Genomic DNA, 19,558 nt, shown 5'->3' with positions numbered 1-19,558 from the left:
GATAATTGAAGAATTGATTTTTGAGGATAGGCATAACTTAAAAACATCTTGAGAATGACTTGGCCAGATTCTTAAGCAGCTTTTAAAGATCTTTTACTTTTATATGTCTAGAAAAATTAAGGTTTTGAAATATTTTGGTTTTGTTTGAAGTACCTAATTATTTTGGTAAGCTTTTTTCTTTCTTTTTCTTTTTTTTTTAATTTGGAGAAAAAGAGCACATATTCACCTATTTTCCCACAAAGGCTTTCTGTCAGCAGGGATCAGAAATTCCTCCTTGGACTGTAACCCTTCGTGGCTTCTTCTTGTAGATTTTTAACTCTGGGCCAGCGTTTTATCCATCCAAATTAGCAAGCTGATATCATAATAGTTTAAGATGACCTTTTGGTGGAAAAAAAAGATAGAAACTAACTAACACACAAAACCAAAGCCCCATTTTATTCTCGATTTCTGTGCTATTATCTTTCCTCCCAGCTTTACTCTCTCCTTCTGAGAACCTTTTATAAACTGAGTAGTTTCTTATCAACTAGTTTCTTCTGTTTACCTATCAGTTTTCTTTTTAATTTAGGGGGGTATTCTGAAAGATAGTTGTGTGACTATAAAAATTAGCCATTATTGTTGGGGCTTTTGATGAATTCGTGATATTGTTCTGAAAATTTTTGAGCATATACATTTGAGTTGCATTTTTTTTCATAACTTTTTTTTTTGACATAGTCATTTTACAATGTTGTGTCAAATTCCAGTGTAGAGCACAATTTTTCAGTTATACATGAACATACATACATTCATTGTCACATTTTTTTTTTGCTGTGAGCCACAAGATCTTGTATATATTTCCCTACGCTATACAGTATTATCTATTCTGCATATGCCTGTCAGTGTCTACAAATTTTGAATTCCCAGCTGAGTTACATTTTTTAAGAAATGAAATGTATTCATCATTTCTCTCTTATTGTTGGGTGATTAGAAGTGTAGACTAGGAATATTTTGGGATGTTAAGGTTCTACTATGAAATGATGTGAACATAAAATTATTCTATAGTGCCAAAATTACAGTCAGACTGTGCCATTTGTGCTAACTGTATGAAAAACACTTCAGACCCCAAATTATTTTATTTTGGCATTGGTTTTGCTTATTTAAAATTGTTCTGTTCTTAATTTTTAGGCATGGAATTGTTTGAAGAGGCATTGCGTCGATGGGAACAAGCTCTAACCTTTCGAAATAGACAGGCTGAAGATGAAGCCTGTGGTTCCATTAAATTGGGTGCAGGAGATGCCATTGCAGAAGAAAGTGTAGATGTAAGGGTGATTTACTTGGGAGTGGTCTTCATAATATTGGAAGAATTGCACTATTTTTAATGTTGATTCAATGTACTTGATTTCTGTGGCATTTAATAGAATTTTTTTTTCTTCCTTTGGGATTGTAATGGGATATTTCTTTTGGGGCCTTTTCTGTTCAATTATTTGTTAAATCCTGAATTTGCAATTCATTATTAAGTTTCCTGATTCTCCAAGAATATATAGAATTAAGCAGATATGATTTCTAATGGAATTTTTAAAAGTCTGTTTTTGTGCTTTGGGTTTAATTAAGTCCCATTGTATTGATAAAAATCGCATAGAGTTAGAGCTAGACTGGAATTAATTGATCATCTAGGTTAGTGATTCTCAAATTTGAGGGTGAATCAGAAACCTCTGAAAGGCTTCTTAAAACACGGATTTGGGAGCCTCACCCCCAGGGTTTCTAATTCATTTCTAACTTGCCTTTCTAATGAGTTTCTAGGTGATATTGATGCTGCTGGTCCAGGGATCTTACTTTGAAAACCCCTGATCTAGTCCAGCTCCTTAATTTTACAGATAAGGAAACAATCCCTGAGGCCTGAGATGATTTTGCCAAAGGCACAACTACAAGCCAGGCTTCCTGACTTCTATCACAGTATTGACAGTAGCTTTTTAATAATAAATCCCTCACTTTCTCTGCCTTTCATTTAAGAGTGGAAAATGTTAAGAATTTTAACATTAGAGGGGGGAGGGTGTAGCTCAAATAGTAGAGCACACGCTTAGCATGCATGAAGTCCTGGGTTCAATTCCCAGTACCTCCTCTAAAAAAACCCAAACGAATCTAATTACCTACCTGACCCCCACCAAAATTAAATAATTAAATAATACAATAATAAATAAATAAAATAAAAAAAAAAGACTTTTAACATTAGAATCTAATATTTGCTGTGTACACTTTTTCTCTCCTTATAGGATATTATTAGTACTGAATTTATCCATAAACTTGAAGCTCTGCTGCAGAGAGCCTATCGTCTCCAGGAGGAATTTGAAGCCACCCTGGGAGCAGCTGATCCTAATTCCCTTGCTAATGATATTGGTAAGATGGATATTTTATGTGATTTTTTTTGAAATGTGCGATTTTCTTCTTTTATATTGTTGGAATCATTTGCTTAAGTTTATTAATATGGTTACATACTTTTTAGAAAATGGCGAAGAGGAAAAATAGTTCTATCGTATTTATTGGTTTTCTCTTTCAGTTTAATTTTTCAAGTGAACTTACTGATATAATTCAAGTATTTGTCATAAATAGGATTATGATATTATTTTAAAATTACATTCTAAGTGAAAGAATCCCAGTTAAACTGTTAGAGGGAGGGAAAAATATAAACAATAATATAAAAATGGGACAGACACACTACCTCAGAAATGTATGTGTAGCTCATGGCATACATTTAAAATGTTTTAAATATTTCTGTTTCTTGACCATATTTCAATTGCAGGCTAGATTTTGATGTAAGTAGTCAATACATGCATTATTCTATTACCTTTGTTTCCTTCTTTAAAAAAAAAAGTACTCAGAAGAGACTTCTTAAGTGAAGTCTCGCAAGGAAAGAATGATTAGAATTGCTTCCTTGACTTCTTTAAATAATACAAAGAATAAAATAAAATTATATTACATATCTTTTTATTAAAAATAATTGTCTTTTTATTTGAGGAGGACTGTTTTCCAATAAAGAAAAAAATACTTTAATTTTTCCACATTTATTTCTGAACAAGAAGTACTGAAAATGGCTGTGTTTTGAGATGTTTACATATCTGTGTTTTGAATTTAGGTAAAATATCTCACTTGTATTAGAATTGTGAATTACTGTCTGTACGTTATCGTGATAATGTGAAACCTCTTGGTATTAATTTTGGGCTTTGCATTTTCATACTATTATTTGCACCAAAAATTATTCATTAGACTTGACTGTTTTTAATAGTTTCTCTGCTCTAGGCAGATGGCTTAATTTCTGGGGTCTTCAAGTTGTTTCTGAGGAAATTGTTGTTAATTTGGAACTCTAAATGGATAGGATTTCTAGAAACTCGGATAGGATTTCTTTGGTGAGACCCATGATCAGTCCATACATTTGGCTAGTTCAGATTTATAATAAGTTCCTGGCCCCTCCCATGTCTTAACATGAGCTGTCACTGGCTACCAGGCTGGCTGGCTTTTCCATGCAGCCCAGCAGTGCCTTGGCTTATTATTGGAGACTCCAGTTGACGTGAATCTGTTATATTTAGTTCCTTCTTGGGAATTGTTTGGAATTTGTTCTGTTATTGCAAGTTTCCATTTTGGAACTTCTGGATGCACAGAGCTGAATCTATGGCCAAGACTCTAGTAGGGGAGTAGCTCTGTTATATCTATTATTTGATACTATCAAAACTGCTTAGAAATCAGTTAACTCTTCTCATTCTCTAAATCCAAATTTATTTCACACATTTAATTTGTATTAGGGAGAGGCAACTTATAATTAGCAGTTATAAATAAAGAGAGGCTAAAAAGGCTAGAGTGAACTTTAACCAAGTATTGATCTGACTTGATTGATTACTTTATTGTTTTGGAATTTGCCTTGTCTTATTTGATAAAATTAATTTTTTTTCTCCTAAGAATTTAATAGATTTTCAAGGTTGGGAGATTTCTTAGCAGTCGTCTACTTTATCTCCTTTCCCCTTGGACTTAATATCTAACAGCTACCATTGTTGGAATGTTATCATGTTCCCAGCCCTTTGCTAAGGCTGTTTCTTCTCTGGGCTGTGTACTATTCTGAGTAAAAATATCTCAATCCTTACAACAACTTTTATGAGATAAATAGAGTTATCATCCTCATTTTTCTGATGAGGAGAGAGGTACAGAGTTACTTAGCTGTTAAGTGACAGAACTTAGATTTGGACCCCGGCAGCTGGCTTTGGGGTCCATGTTCTTAACCACCATGCTGTGTTTCCTCACCACTTAGAAGACAGACATGTTTTTTGAATGGGAGGGTTGACTCTTTGTGACAAAGTTCCCTGTAGGAAATGTAGCCTGGAATCCCTACAGCTGCTGAAGTAAGGAACCTTGTTTCTGGTGGTGGTATAATTTATTTAGTGTAGATTTTCCTTTCCTTTGCAGTTTTTACCTTCCTCTGTATCTAGGTAGGGATCTGCAGTTAACTCATGCATCTTTCCTTCTCTCTCAGGCCCTCCAAGCAGGCTAGACAGATTTCACTCATTTTGTAGAAGGAACTTATCAAGGTTTAATCCAAGAACCAAAGAAGTGAACTACTTTACTTACCAGAGGGAAGTAGAGGAGAGGGCCCAGCTGTGCCAGCTGAATTTAGTGTAGTGCTTTAATGAGTTACTCTGATGGATTACCCTTTGGCCTATATCTGTGTAATAACTAAAAGTACAGACTCAAGATTCAGACTAACTGGGTTCAAAATCTAGCTTTACCTTGTATTCGCTGTGTGATTATATAACTTGTCTAAGCCTCAGCTTCTTCATCTGAAAAATGGGCAATATAGTACCTATTTGACAAAATAATTATGATGATTAAATTAAATAATAAAGTGCTAGGAACAGAGTAACAGTGATTATTGGCTTGGAATTGTGGGACTTCTCTGGGACACTCTGAGGAAGACCATCATTTTATCTGTGCGATATTAGACTGTGGTTTTGTAGGACCTGCCTGATCCTGTATTTGCTAATTTAAAGGAATTCTTTGAAATTTCTGGTCTGTTGATACCCTTTCCGTGTTTTCCAGTGATGCTATAATTTTCCTCATTAAAATTTTTTCTTGTAATTTTTAATAGGCTTTTAGAAAAGAAAATAGATACTTATGCTCTGTCTACCATTTTGAACTAAAAATTCTGGACATTATCATTACAGAGCGTGAGGACTACATTAACTTTTGTAACATTGCTAATGCTGAGCTAATGGTTAACTAAAACTTTTAAGTTCTTTGTTGTTATTGTTAGATTTGTTATTGTTAAGCCACATCCTCCCTCATTTGTTCCTGTGCAGTTGTTTTTTCTGCCCCAAGGTTTAGATTATATTTATTATTCCTACTAAATTGTCATTCAGTCATCATTCTGAATTGATAGTTTTAGATTTTGATTTAATTTCCCTTTCAATTTTCTCTCACTTTCTAGTTTGTTTATTTTGATCTAGTTTGAAGCAATGTAAAATAACACTTTATTACTAAAAATGTTAAATAATGCAAATGTCAAAAACATTTTTTTAATTGAGTAAGAATCTCTTAGTTTCAAAATTGATGAGCCTGGTGAATTGTAAACCATGTTTACTCTAGGTAGTACCCCTTCAGCTGGTAATCAGAAATACTGAATATCCTATGTCAGTGTTCTCTGAACCATATGATTATTTACATCCATGGGAACTTCTGCACGTGGTTTTGGTGATGGTTGTGCTGTTAGTTTTATTTCTATTGTCAAATTTAGAATGCTTTTTATATTCTGTAGTATTGTCATCCAAGTGGTCATTACATTAAATGGGATAAGTACTGAAAAGAAGCTCGAATAACTGCTGATGCTCCTGTTGCTAATTTAGTACAGAGCACGCTGGAAATATTAGAACTAATGCTGAGAAAATAAAAGAGCAGAATTGAACCCGGAGCCCTTTTGTTTTAAAAACTTCTGGCAGCCTTGCTCTGAAGTCACAACCACTCTAATGCATTCCTAAGCCAATATCATCTGTGTTAAAATAGGAAATATTTTTGATATCTGAGAAGGAAGTAATAGTGATACAAAAAAACTTTACTACAAATGCTTCGTGTTTTAAAGCATTCTTAGAAACAAACCTTATTATAGTCATTTATTGTGGTTTGAAACTATGCTTGAGAAAAGAAATATAGTACAGTAGTTGTCTGTCAGTATGTCTTTACTTTTATAGGAAAGTAGCTTTAAATTAGGCAGAATTTGAATTATATTTTAAGGCATGAATTCCTTGTATAAAATGTAATCACTCTGTATTCTTTAATTCATCTTTTGTCATGTTCTGTACTTATATTTCATTAACCATTATAAATTAGTGAATTATTAATTAATGTAGTTCTGTATTTGCTCTTAAACATCAAAAGTTTACTCCTGGCTTTAACGATAGTTATTTGTTCTATTCTTATTTTAAAATGAAATGAAGATTTGAATTAGTTCTCTAATCAAAAAAACACATTTTCTTTTTCACTTACATGACTGTTTGATGTTAAATGCAAGGTGTTGAAATCACTAGAGGGCAGCACATTTTATCTGCATACGGGATGTCTGTGACTCATAAATGCCATTCTGTGCTGCTTCTAGCACGGGGAGTTAAATTTAGGTCACCACTGTTTTTCTGGCATGCTTTGTATACACCTGCTCCTGTAACTCAGAGTGAGACAGAACACGGAAGTTATGCACAGAGACTTGAAGTAACATTAGTGTGCGTTTCCATTCACCTGCACGTTCTGGCTAACAGCATCTAGAAGTGTTATTATGTTTATTTGTAGTTTCTGTTTTTCAGATAATTGTAAAATTCTAATTGCTAAATTATAACTTTGTAATTGTAATTTTTGAAGGCTCAACCCAAAAACTCTAATATGATTTGACAGTATAACTTAGTGGTTAAGAACACATGCTTTGGAGTTAAACACATGGGTTCAAATCTGGCTCTACCACTCTTACTGTAAAACCTAAGCAAGTTCTGACCTTTCTTAGACTCATCTTCATCTGTAAGCTAGAGGACTATATTAGGATCACCTTCATAGAATGGTGAAGATGAAATGAGGTAACGTGTAATACGTGTAAACACTCATTATCCATTCATATATATTCTAGCATTTTTATGAGGCCTCTTCTAAGGTTGTTTAAAAACTGTATGGTTACAGGTAGATGAATGTCACATGTTCATACCTTGTTTTACAAAGATATTGTTCAAATATATGCTCCAGACAGCATCTTTTTTTCTGGGAATTTGATTTTTCTAACATTACAATAATAACATAAATTTGCATTTCCTAAAACAAGGTATTTAAGCCATGTTCAGAGTTACTCATTTGGGAAAGTAAAAAAAAGATGCTCTTTGTAAATCTACTTTTTCTCTGTGTTAGTAAACTGCCACCTGAAGGACAAATACTGTTTTGTTTGTTTTGTTTTGTGTTTTAGATAACAGAAGTTTACTTCTTTTTTTGTTTGTTTTACTTTTTTTTTATTGAGTTACAGTCATTTTACAATGTTGTGTCAAATTCCAGTGTAGAGCACAATTTTTCAGTTATACATGAACGTACATATATTCATTGTCACATTTTTTTCTCTGTGAGCTACCATAAGATCTTGTATATATTTCCCTGTGCTATACAGCATAATCTTGTTTATCTATTCTACAATTTTGAAATCCCAGTCTCTCTCTTACCCCCCGCCTCCCCCCAGCAACCACGAGTCTGTATTCTATGTCTGTGAGTCTATTTCTGTTTTGTATTTATGCTTTTTTTTTTTTTTTTTTTAGATTCCACATATGAGCGATCTCATATGGTATTTTTCTTTTTCTTTCTGGCTTATTTCACTTTGACATTCTCCAGGAACATCCATGTTGCTGCAAATGGCATAATGTTGTCGGGTTTTATGGCTGAATAGTATTCCATTGTATAAATATACCACATCTTCTTTATCCAGTCATCTGTTGATGGACATTTAGGCTGTTTCCATGTCTTGGCTATTATAAATAGTGCTGCTATGAACATTGGGGTGCAGGTGTGTTTCTGAAGTAGGCTTCCTTCTGGATATATGCCCAGGAGCAGGATTCCTGGGTCATATGGTAAGTCTATTCCTAGTCTTTTGAGGAATCTCATACTGTTTTCCACAGTGACTGCACCAAACTGCATTCCCACCAGCAGTATAGAAGGGTCCCTTTTCTCCACAGCCTCTCCAGCATTTATGAAGGACAAATACTTTGTAGAAGTATTTATTCTAGACATAACTGAGATTACTGACTTCCCTTCATCCCTGATCTTGCCATATGCATAGGAGGAAAACAAAAAATGATAAGTGGATACACTCTTTGCCAGCACATCCAATTACCTGGTAAGTTCTGTCAATTCTGCCTCCATAGTATAACTTTCATTCATTCTCCTTTTTCTCTGCACCCTCGTTATACTTCTCTTGGATTTAATAATCCCCTAATTAGGTTCCTGCCTCCAGTCTCTCTCCCCACTGGTAGATCTGCACCATGTTTCCGGAGTTATCTTGGTACTGACGTCTCTCATTTTATCAGCCCAGATTCTCAGGTCACTTTTCTAACTTGTTTGTTTTACTGTTTCCCATATATTCCAGCCAAACTAAGTCTCTTCCAGAACTGAAATTCCTCTCTAAGATTTTAGTTTTATAATAACTATTCCAGGTTTTTAGTAAATTTTGTTTTTCTTTTCTGGGTTTTTTTGTTTGTTTGTTTTTTTGCTGATGCTGTTCCTTTGAATAATTCAACATGCTGTGAATCATTTTTTTCTGCCTATAGTGGAATCTAAGGTGATTTTTAAAAATGTATGTTATTACTCTTTTTTTAAAAAAACATTTGGATAACTAGTTGCCTCAACATTATTCATTGAATAATGTATCCTTTTCTCACTGATTTGAAATGCCCCCTGTCATATGTCAAATGACTATCTTATATGTGTGTCTTTTCTGGACTTTCTGTTTTGTTCTGTTAGTCTGTTTGTTCCTGCGTTGGTTTCAAGTGTCTTGATTACTGTAGCTTTATATAGTTTTATAATGAGTCTTGACACCTGACAGGGTGAGTCTGTTCACTGTGTTCTTTTTAGGAATTGCCTTGGCTATTCTTAGCCCTTTGCTTTTCCATGCGAAGTTTAGGAGTTTGTCAGGTTTCATGAAAACCCCTCTTGGGATTTTGATTATTACATTGCATTTATAGGTCAGTTTGTGGGAGAATTTGCATCTTCATAATATTAATGTTTCTGTCTACAGATATAATATGGCTCTTCATTTATTTAAATCTTTGTTTTTCATAATTTTTAAATAATTTTTTCCGTGGAGGTCTTATGTATCTTTATTGCTAGGTCCCTTAGAGTTTTGTTGTCATTGCACATGGTACCTTTTTACAATTTACATTTTCTACTTTTTTGTTGCTGGTGTCTAAAATGTTGATATTTGCATTTCAATATTATCAACAATCCTTATTAACTCTTGTTAGTTCTGACACCAGTAATTTGTCAGAGGTTCTTTTGGAATTTTTATCTAGGCCACATATCTATGAATGATAACGTTTATTTTTATTTCTTTCTTCCCAAACCTTATGCTTTCTTTCTTCCTTTTTTCTCCTATCTTACTGTTCTGGAAGGATTCTTGGAGTCTTTTTGCCTCTGAAGAGAGCTGTGTAGAAAGGAGGACCGTGAGTTAGATGGCCCACTACACTGGCCTTCCAGTGAGGCGCGACAGTGTTGATGACAGGGACTCATGAAGACTGCTAAGGCAAACTATAGCTTCAAAGTCAGCTTGCAAGTATTTACTGTTTGCTTTATGCCTTATACGTGATGACATTTAGATGAAATAAGGGCTAACATGTCTGTTTTCAGGTTACTTGTGGTCTGATTGGCCAATTAAGACTTACTTTTATGAAGCAGTTAGAAAGCAATACCATGCCGGTTAGTGTATACCTCAGTGCTGAGCTGTTTTGTGAAACTTGGAGCCTAAGCTCCCTCCACGAAGCAGAAGAGCCTTCTTAACTCTTCTTTCCCACCTCCATTCTTTCCCACACTTCCCAACTGAAGTGCCGCAGCCTGTTTAAGAACATAAGATAAGATCTTAAAAGTAAACCGATCTGGTTTGGAACATGTGGTTATCTTTGGTTATCTGGTGCTGTTTTTTGCTGAATATCTGAGTATCTGGGAAGTTCATTTGGAGACTTATTTCATGAGTTATCAGGTAAGAAGAAGATATGTATAGTACTATTTTCTGCATGATTACATTGTTTTTCCTTAATAAAATAATTATGTAGGGGAGGGTATAGCTCAACTGGTACAGCACATGCTTAGCGTGCAGAAGATCCTGGGTTCAATCGATTGAACCCAGGATCTCTTCAAAAAATAAATAAATAAATAAACCTAATTACCCCTCCCTCAAAAATTTTTTTGTAAATTTAAAAAAGTGGCTGTAAATGGGTAATAGATTCACAAATGTTTATTTTAGTATTTTGATTCAAAATGCACTTCTGTGCCATATATATATACTTTTTGTACATGTCAAATCATATAATAAAAGTATACATATCTTTCATGTTAAACAGGAATTTATGTTATTTGAATTATTTTCAAAAAAATTAGACTTTAGTTGGTCACAACTAATGAGAGATTGATAGACTCTGGTATTAAAACCTAACACCAAGGGATGGTTTATACTTTAGGAGATTTCTATTACCACTGTATCAGGCAGAGTATACATCATTGCGTGGTTTGGTAGTTTATCCCGGTAACAGTACATTCAGGAGTTAAGATTATTCTTTAGTCACTTTGGTTATGCTGTTAGGGCAGGACCAAATTGCTGAATTTATTGTTAGTGTAAAAATAAACCTGATTAACAGCAAATGACATTTACTCACAGTTTCTTGGGTACATTATTTAGTTGATATTTTTACATGGATAAAGTTCAAGGGTGTTAATCTACACTTTAATTAGATTTCTTCTGAAACTAATTGGGCTTTATAGTTTGTGAGCTTACATTTTCTGGAAAGAATAGTATGTATTTGCAACAGCAGTATTAGCAGGCAACTCTGCAGCCATAAGTTTGATAAATGTTGTTTTTTTGGCTGAAGCAAAGGACTTTGAGATTCTTTTATACTGATGTGTAGGAACAAATTTAGGCCTTAAAAACAAACCAGGAATTTTTGTAGCCTAACAGCATTGCTTTGCATATTTCAGATATGTGTTGAGGCCTCTTTATAATTTATTTTTGAACAGAGTGAACTCGTAGAATATTAGATCTCGAATATTTATTTAGCAAACGTGTGATTGCCTACTATATGTCAAACATGGCATAAGGCACTAGAAAGACGAGGATGAAGACTGTTTCATTCTTGCTTTTAGGCAGAGTCTAGTTTTGGAGATAGGCATTAAAAAATCATATAGCACAGTAGAGTAAGTGCATAATGTGTTTATTAGAAGGTGCTATGGAAACACCAAAGAAAAGCGTGACACTTGAGGAAAGATGGCCCAACAGGAGCATGATTGAGGAAAGGGCATTCCCAGTGGAGGGAACAGTGTGGGTTAAGGTTTAGAGTGGAGCCTGTTTAGGGAACGGTAGGTTATTCGATATGTCTTGGAAACAGTATGTGTAGGAATATGGAGGGAAATGCATCTAGAAAGATGGGCAGGAGATAAATCATGAAGGTCCTTGTTTTATATCTTTAGGTTAAAGGGAGCCACTGAGAGTTATAAAAATTCATGATCAAATTTTATGTGTTTGCAGGAGATCCTGGAAGGGTTGACTGGTCTAGTTTAAATACTTTATCCATCTTTCTTTCTGCTCTCTTATGCATAGAATTTCATTGAGACAGTGAGACATCCTCTAAGGGAAAATTAGAGTTTTTTCCAGCCTAGTACTGACTGTACAAATTCGCTGGCAGAGAACATGAAAAGGTGTAAAGTGAGATCTCCTGACCACTTTAGAGACATTTTTCTTCTTTTTTGGTAAGCAGCCAGCTAGAACATTTGGCAGTTTTGAAAGAGCTCGGCAGTAAGAGGAAATAACCTTAACTTACCATCTTGAGTCAAATGTCAGACAGCCTAGAGTTGATGCTCTAAGCCCTTGTCCTTTTCTTTTCCTGCAGAATCACTGTGGTCAGAGGATAAACTCCCTGAGGGTTTATTTTTAGGGAGTGACATGAATTACAGGCTTAACTTGTATACTCAGACCTTTAAATATACGGAGTGCAAATTGCAGAGCATATGAGAAATTTGCCCTGTAATTTCCTCTCAATGCTTAAGACTCATAGTCTTAATTTCAAAGTGTTTAATAATACTACAAAATGAAGTCTAACTGGTGTTATATATGCAAGTCAAAGTAAGTTCAAAGATGAAAGCAGTAATGAAAATTGGGAGGGTGCCAGATACAAGGAAAATTCCTGCTGCTCGCCTTCGCCTTTTTTGTGTTCAAGTTACATCTTATCCCCTTGGATTTCTAAGTCTAGGACCTGCACTAGCCCATCCAAGGCCTTTGTTTGATTTAGATACAGGACCATGTAGCCCGTTGGGAAGGGCATCTTTGTAATGAGAAGAAGGTTTACCTTCTTCCAGGAAGATGCAGGCCCAGGATGTGGGCTGGAGTTCTGCCCCGACTTGTCCCATTGGCCAGGGGCCTTTGTGTAGTGTACAGAGTGACCTGCTGTCCTAGTGGCCCCGTTAAAGTCTCTAAAACTGCAGACCTGCTCTTAAGTTACTTTTTGCATCACTTTGGGTTATCCAGTTACTTCTGTCTTCTACTAAGACAAGGTAGAAAATATTGTTACTCCTTTCTCTTTCTTTCTTATTACACATGTTGCATTGGGAGCTGTATTTCCCAGTTAGGAATCACAATTGTTGGCCAGTCCTGGCATATAGGAAGTTTTGATAAATAGGGAAAGCCAGAGACAGCTGTTGGGGAGCTCTCCTTTTGGGTACTGCCGTATCGGGCTGTTTTTCGTGTACTACTTCCCATAGACAAAACTGTGTAAGTTACAGCACAAGAACTAATCAGATGTCCTTTCTTTTCTTTCAGTGGATTTCACTGTTGCTCTTTTCAGTGTTAAGGTGCATTGAGGCACAGTACATCTCTACCTAGTTCTTTCACTTTCTGAAATTATGTTTTTTTTTTCTTTCAGTTTTATTGAGCTATAATTGACATGTAGCACTGTGTAAGTTTAAGGTGTACAGACAGCATAATGATTTGACTAACCTACATCATGAAATGATTACCTCAGTAAGTTTCGTGAACATCCATCATTTCATACAGATACAAAATTAAAGTGATGCAAACTCTTAGGATTTACTCTCTTCACAATTTTCATGTGTGACGTACAGCAGTGTTCGTTATATTTACCATGTTGTATGTTACATCCCTAGTACTTACTTATCTATAACTGGAAGTTTGTACCTTTGATTACCTTAAGCCAGTTGCCCCTCCCTTACGTTGTTCTTGGTTTTTGTGTTCAACTTTGTTTTTTCTCTCAAAGTATTTTTTAGCATTAAAATAAGTGAAAATAAAAAATTATTCACAGTATGGATGGAACAGATAAGTCAGAAGATAAACAGAGGGCAGCAGTAATTTTCTAAATTTCTTAATTGTTTTAACAGATTACAGCAGACTGTGGAAAATAGCTTGTCTTGTTAGCAGCAGGAACTTTTCCATTTTTAATAAAACCATAGAAAAGACAAGGTTCCAGGTCATATTTAAACTGCTAAAAATCGTCTGGAGAATAGCTGCTGACATAGAAGTCAGATGACACTGAGACATTTGGCAGGCTTCCTCTTCTTGCTGGTGTTGTAAAATCCACAGTGGACTGCCTGGATTTTAAAAGAAGAGTGGCATCTTTGGAATCTCCACTAGAATCTGCTGAAGTTAAAATAGACCTGATGCCTTCTAAGTGACAGAAAATAGAATGTGCCTGGGGATGGCAAAGTGAGACATGCGAAAAACCCAGTTGGACTGGTTTAAAGAATTAGATCCAGGCCTGAGGTTCCAAGAGTTGAAGTGTCTTCTAGTTTTTTCTTTTTCTTTTTATAACTTTCAAGCAAATTTTGCTTTGGAAGAAACTTAAGTAATATGTGAGTTATGAGATTGTGAAAGAAGGAGGAAGGCTTGACTCCAGTCAGATTTTTGGCCTAAAATATATGACTGTTTGGTTAAAAGTAAACATTACACTTGCAATGTTCTTCCAAAGAAGAACATAGTTTATGAATGTTTTTAAAGTTCTGGGTGATTGAGATGGGTAAAAAAATGTTTTTAAAAATTTTGGATTTACTGTTTAAGAAGGTTAGAAAAAAAGCTGGCCCACTGAGAGCCAAGGAGGTAATGTATGATGGTGCATTTTTTATATTTAATCACCCATTTACTTGGAAAGCTTTCTTTTAGGCACTTCTGAGATTAACGATGAATCCTTAAGGGGCGTAAGCTGCATATCTCAGGTTTACAAGATAGTATCATAAGTTTAATTAATTTAGGGCTGGGTATTGGAAAACTGAGAATTTTAACAGTGCCCTGAAAACAAGTTAAAGTCATATAACAGGCAAAATGACCCAGGGGAAATACATGAGAGGTTTTAAAATAGAGATTTTCATATGGGAATGGTCAGTTTATAATAACAAGTTTTATTTAATTTATATAAATAAATAGTTAAGTTTACAGTTTGTTCCATGCTCTATTGAGAACTGTAGGAACCATCAGAAAAAAAAAAAATGAAAGAAAAGGAAAAGGGAAAACTTAGAAAGTTCATGCACTTCAGTTATTTCAGTCCCGGTAGACAGACAGGTTATATATTCAGGCAACAAATAAATAAAAATTCAGGTAGTGTATTAAAGGGTGCGTTCTTATCTTTTGTGTAATAATTTGAATAGTTAACATTTATCCAATGCTTATTTTAAATACACTGTCGTCCCTGCTCCCTGTGGATACCAAAATCCATGGATGCTCAAGTTCCTTATAGAAAGTGGTGCAGTATTTGCATATAACCTATGACATCCTCCCATATACTTTATTTATTTTTTTTATATTTTTTTATTGAGTGATAGTCATTTTACAATGTTGTGCCTCCTCCCATATACTTTAAATCATTTCTAGATTACTTATAATACCTAATACAATGTAAATATTACGTAAGTTGCACGTACAATGTAAATGCTATGTAAATAGTTGCTGGCACTCAGCAAATTCAGGCTTTGCTTTTTGGAACGTTCTGGAACTAAAAAAAAAAATTCCATCTGCGGTTGATTGGATCCTCAGATGTGGAACCAACAGTTATGAAGGTCCAACTGTATTAACTTGTTTAATCCTCATCTTAAAACTCTGGGAGGTAGATTTTATTCCGTGTTATAAATAAGAACACTGAGGAATGGAGAAGGTCAGCTTACTCAAGGCTACATAGCGAGTAAGTAGCAGTCAGAATTTGAATCCAAGCTGGATGGCTCCAGAACCTGTAATTTTAATACTTTTTCTGTACTGCTTTACCTAGAAGCAAAAAATTAGGTAATTTTTGGAGGATGCATGCAGAGAATAGTACTTGAGCTGCATATTATAAAACAATATGTGCTCCTGGGTAGCATGGGGCAAGGGAGCAGAAGGAGAGAAGTTTTTGTGTTGGAGAAGATGCAGGAGGAGCCAAATGCGTGAGTAAAGAATACCTGTGGCAATATTAATAGCAGAGAAGAATTGTTTAGCACTTACTGAGTGCCAAGGACTGTGCCTTCACAAATCTCTCCTGTAATCCTTAGGGCAACTCTGTGAAATCAGTGTTATTATCCCCAGTTTACTCAGGTAGTTAATAGCAAAGCTGAAACTAGGATCCAGATGCTGGCTGGCTGACTCCAAAGCCCACGCTTTCCCCCACTGCATTACTCTATGGCACGTGGGAGTATTGTGAATGTACTCACCTACAGCTGAGGGGTGTTCTAGTGATGAATGAAAGATACGTAGTATGGTCAGAGATTATGGAAAGCTTTGAAAACCGGATAAGGAACCAGTGAAATTTTTTATTAAAAATTTTTTTTCTTAGTTACAATAAAGTGTTCTTGTACATAATAATTAGCCTATTCCTGTCTAATAGTTATACATATTAAATGAAATAAATAGTCTGTGAAAGAAAGCACTTAACAGAATGCCTTGGGCATGTAATAGTCACTCAAAAAATGTGAGTTGAATCTGAATCCTTTAAAGAACTTGTAAGCTCTTTGCACAGTAGATAAGATATGAGAAAGAAATGCTCCAACAGTGCTGGCCAATAGAAACTTGAAATTTTCTAGTAGCCACATGAAAAATGAGACAAGGTGAAATTAATTTTAATAATGTATTTTCTTAAACTCAGTGTATATTAATAGGATATTTTATATTTTGGGGTACAAAGTTCTCGAAATCCATTGTGTGTTTTACACTTGCAGCACATCCCCATTCTGTCTAGCCACATTTTGTGTGCTGTCGATAGGCACATGTGGCTACCACACTGAACACCACAGCTCCATTGTCTCACAGCATGGAATCTGGTGTCAGATGAGCTGGGTTTGAATCTTGTCATTCCATTTCTTAACTATGTGGGTATGGACCAGTTATGCAACTTTTCTGCCCTTTAGCTTTTTTATATATGTAAATTTTTTTAAAAATTGCCTACCTTAAAGGATTATTGTGAGGATTACGAGATAATGTATGTGAAGCACGTAATTTGGTTTCTGACAAGTAGTAAGTGCAAAATAAGTGTTTATTAATCACACTTTTATTGTCATTAGATAACAAGCATCTCGTAGTTTCCATGTCTTCTTCCTGCAAATAGTTGATTATCTGCAGCCAAAGGTTCTCACTTAAAATTGTAAACCATTCAGTAAATAGCAAAGAAAGATTGATGAGCTGGGAGAAGAAAGTTTATGAGTGGTATATATGCATGGCATTAGACTCTCCTACTGCTACTGGTATTTCCTAGGGTTCAGATTAATTATTTTCGGTTTGCTGTTGTGCTTAACAGACTTCTCAGATCTTTTGACTTTTGAGTCATTATAGGTGCTTCCTCTATCAGGAAGTAAAATTCACATCTAATAATAATTCACAGCTTGACTGCCAACATTGAATTACAGAAAGTTTTTTTGTTTGTCTTTTCTCCTCTCAGCCATTTGGGGCCAAGATATGTAGATATATTGGTTTTTTTCTTTCCTTCTATTTAAAATCCTTAGAGGAACGGTACACAAAACAAAAAAGTACAGTGATTTATCACATCTTCTTGTCTATTATATAGATTAAAAAATGAAGCATTGCTAACTCCCTAAAAGATTATTTTGTACCTGCTCCCAGTCAATACCCTTACTGCCTACCCCCCATATTAACCGCTGTCCTGGTGTTCTTGCTAATTCCTGGTTTTTCTTTATAGTTTTACCAACTAAGTGAATAGTCCTGATCACTGTAGTTTAGTTTTGCCTGCTTTTAAATTTGATGTGAATGAAATCATACATACAATTTTTCACTCAGCGTATCATGAGGTTTGTTCATATTCCTGGACATAGCAACAGTTTATTCAGTTTTACTGTTGTACAGTATTTCGTTGTATGAATATACCACACTTTGTGTATTCTGTGGTAGATGGACAATTGTTTTCTTTCTAGTTTGGAGCTACTATAACCAGTGCTATTATGAACATTCTTATGCACTTAAGCATACATTTCTGTAAAACACACCAGAGGAATAGAATTGCAAGGTCATAAGAATGCGGTCTTGAACTTTCGTAGATAACGCCAAACTTTCCACAGTGGTTTTTACCAATTGACATTTTTACCAGTGATGTGTGAGAATTTCCATTGCTGCACACTCTTTAAAAAATGGCCATTTTCCCCCAATTTGATCATTCTGGTAGGTGTGTAATGGTATCTCATTGTGGTTTTAGCATTATTTTTTTTCCTGCTAAGAAAAATTTGTTAGCAATTTCTGGAAATATTGACTAAGATAAAGCCTTTGGATTTCAATTGGCTGTGCTGTCCATGTCTTTGAATAATAATCAAGAGTTGATAATACTTTTAGAAAGAGTATTTTAAATTTTAATTGGGTGCATGAAAGCAGTTAATTTGAGATACTGTCCAGTATTCTTTCTTTATACTTACTGGCTTATCTAAAAAACAGATGTATTATTTCTCTTCTTAATTCTTAAGCTGCCATTCCAGGAATCATAACAATTACTGAAATGAGAAGCATGGTCTTTCGCTTATAAAGTTGGGTTTAATGAATAAAACTTTCCAGTTCCTCCAAGCTGTTTTTCTTTGTTAGTTTTTTTTTTTTAAGTTAAGTACAAGCAGGGTAACTGATCTAGATGACATTGAATGACTGATTCCTGTTGAATGAAGTAAAACAGACTTTTAACAGCTCATGTGTAATGTCTGAAAGGTAAAGAGACCCAAGATAAATGTCTGTGTTCCACTCTGAAAATAGCAAAAGGCATATGGAACCTAGATTTAACTTAATTCACTTGTAACTTACCCCACTTTAAATGTGCTTTGACATAATGAAAACTGTACTATCATTTCTTTTTTGCAGGATTAATACTAATAATGGAATATAATTAAGAAGATAAGAGCTTGAAAGTTGTAAATGTTGATTCAATTCTGTAGTTAATTGATCTGTCAAAGTTTGTATATATGCATTTTTGAAAATCATGTATGTGCTGAAAAGAGAATACTGCGAATTTTTCTGGATAATTCAGTATCCCAAAATACCAGTTTTATAACTATTTATAAGTGTAAAAGTTATGTTGATCTTAAGTTTGATGAAAAAATTTAAATTTCTAAAGGAACATGTCCTTTTGAAAATAATTTAACCTCAGATTTTGTTCTATTAATAATCATTTAGTAGTAGGATTTTAAACTGACAAGTTAGTTACTTTAAAAGGATTGATGTAAGCTTTATTTGAAAAAAATTATAATTTAATGTTGAAAGATGTGTGCTTAAAATGTCAACTATGGTCCCACCAAATGTAAAGTAGAAAAATATATGCTATGTGTATGGTTTTGTTTTTTTGTTTTTTAAAGAAGCAACAATGCAGTTTATTTTTGTGTGTCAGGAACTATCTCACAGACATTGCTGTTAAAACCACATTATCACTTTAGTGTGGAATTCTTTAGAAGCACTGGCGAAGTCAGCTCTGGAAATTGGATGCACTGAATGGGTGGATGCCATCAATGGCAAAATTCTAGAAGTCAGCCAGACCTGCCCTTGGGGTTGTCGCTAGTCTCTAGTCTTTGATTTCTAACTTTTGGCTCTTACAAACCCATTCTTTGCATTTCTGAAATCAAGAATGGCCTGAGAAATCTCTTCATCTGTGTTCATCACAAATGGACCATGTTGAACAACTGATTCTATTAATGGCTCCCCAGCAACTAGGATGAAGTAGCTTCTCTTGGGATCCAGCATTTGGGAGGAATTTTGTCTTTTGAAGAAGGCGATGTTCTGTCAAAGTTCAGCAGGTGTTTTTAAGAATGGGTGGGTCCATGGACGTCTCTCTTGGTGTATTCATGGGAGAGGGTGAGCTAATAGTATCCTTCTACTCCACCATCT

General features: G+C 34.8%; 1 protein-coding gene across 4 annotated transcripts in view; it reads left to right on the top strand.

Moving 5' to 3' along the window:
* Positions 1-19,558, top strand: part of MIGA1 (mitoguardin 1) — an 81,238-nt gene that overhangs the window by 25,990 nt on the left and 35,690 nt on the right. For all 4 annotated transcript variants that reach the window (XM_072974190.1, XM_072974193.1, XM_072974191.1 and 1 more), the window contains exons 6-7: positions 1,162-1,295; positions 2,247-2,370. In XM_072974190.1, the coding sequence (XP_072830291.1) occupies positions 1,162-1,295; positions 2,247-2,370 (258 nt within the window). The remainder of the gene's footprint in view (positions 1-1,161; positions 1,296-2,246; positions 2,371-19,558) is intronic.

Source organism: Vicugna pacos, chromosome 13 (assembly GCF_048564905.1).
Source record: "Vicugna pacos chromosome 13, VicPac4, whole genome shotgun sequence".
NCBI lineage: Eukaryota > Metazoa > Chordata > Mammalia > Artiodactyla > Camelidae > Vicugna > Vicugna pacos.
Note: the sequence above shows the minus strand (reverse complement) of the source record. Positions and strands in the feature narration are given on the sequence as shown.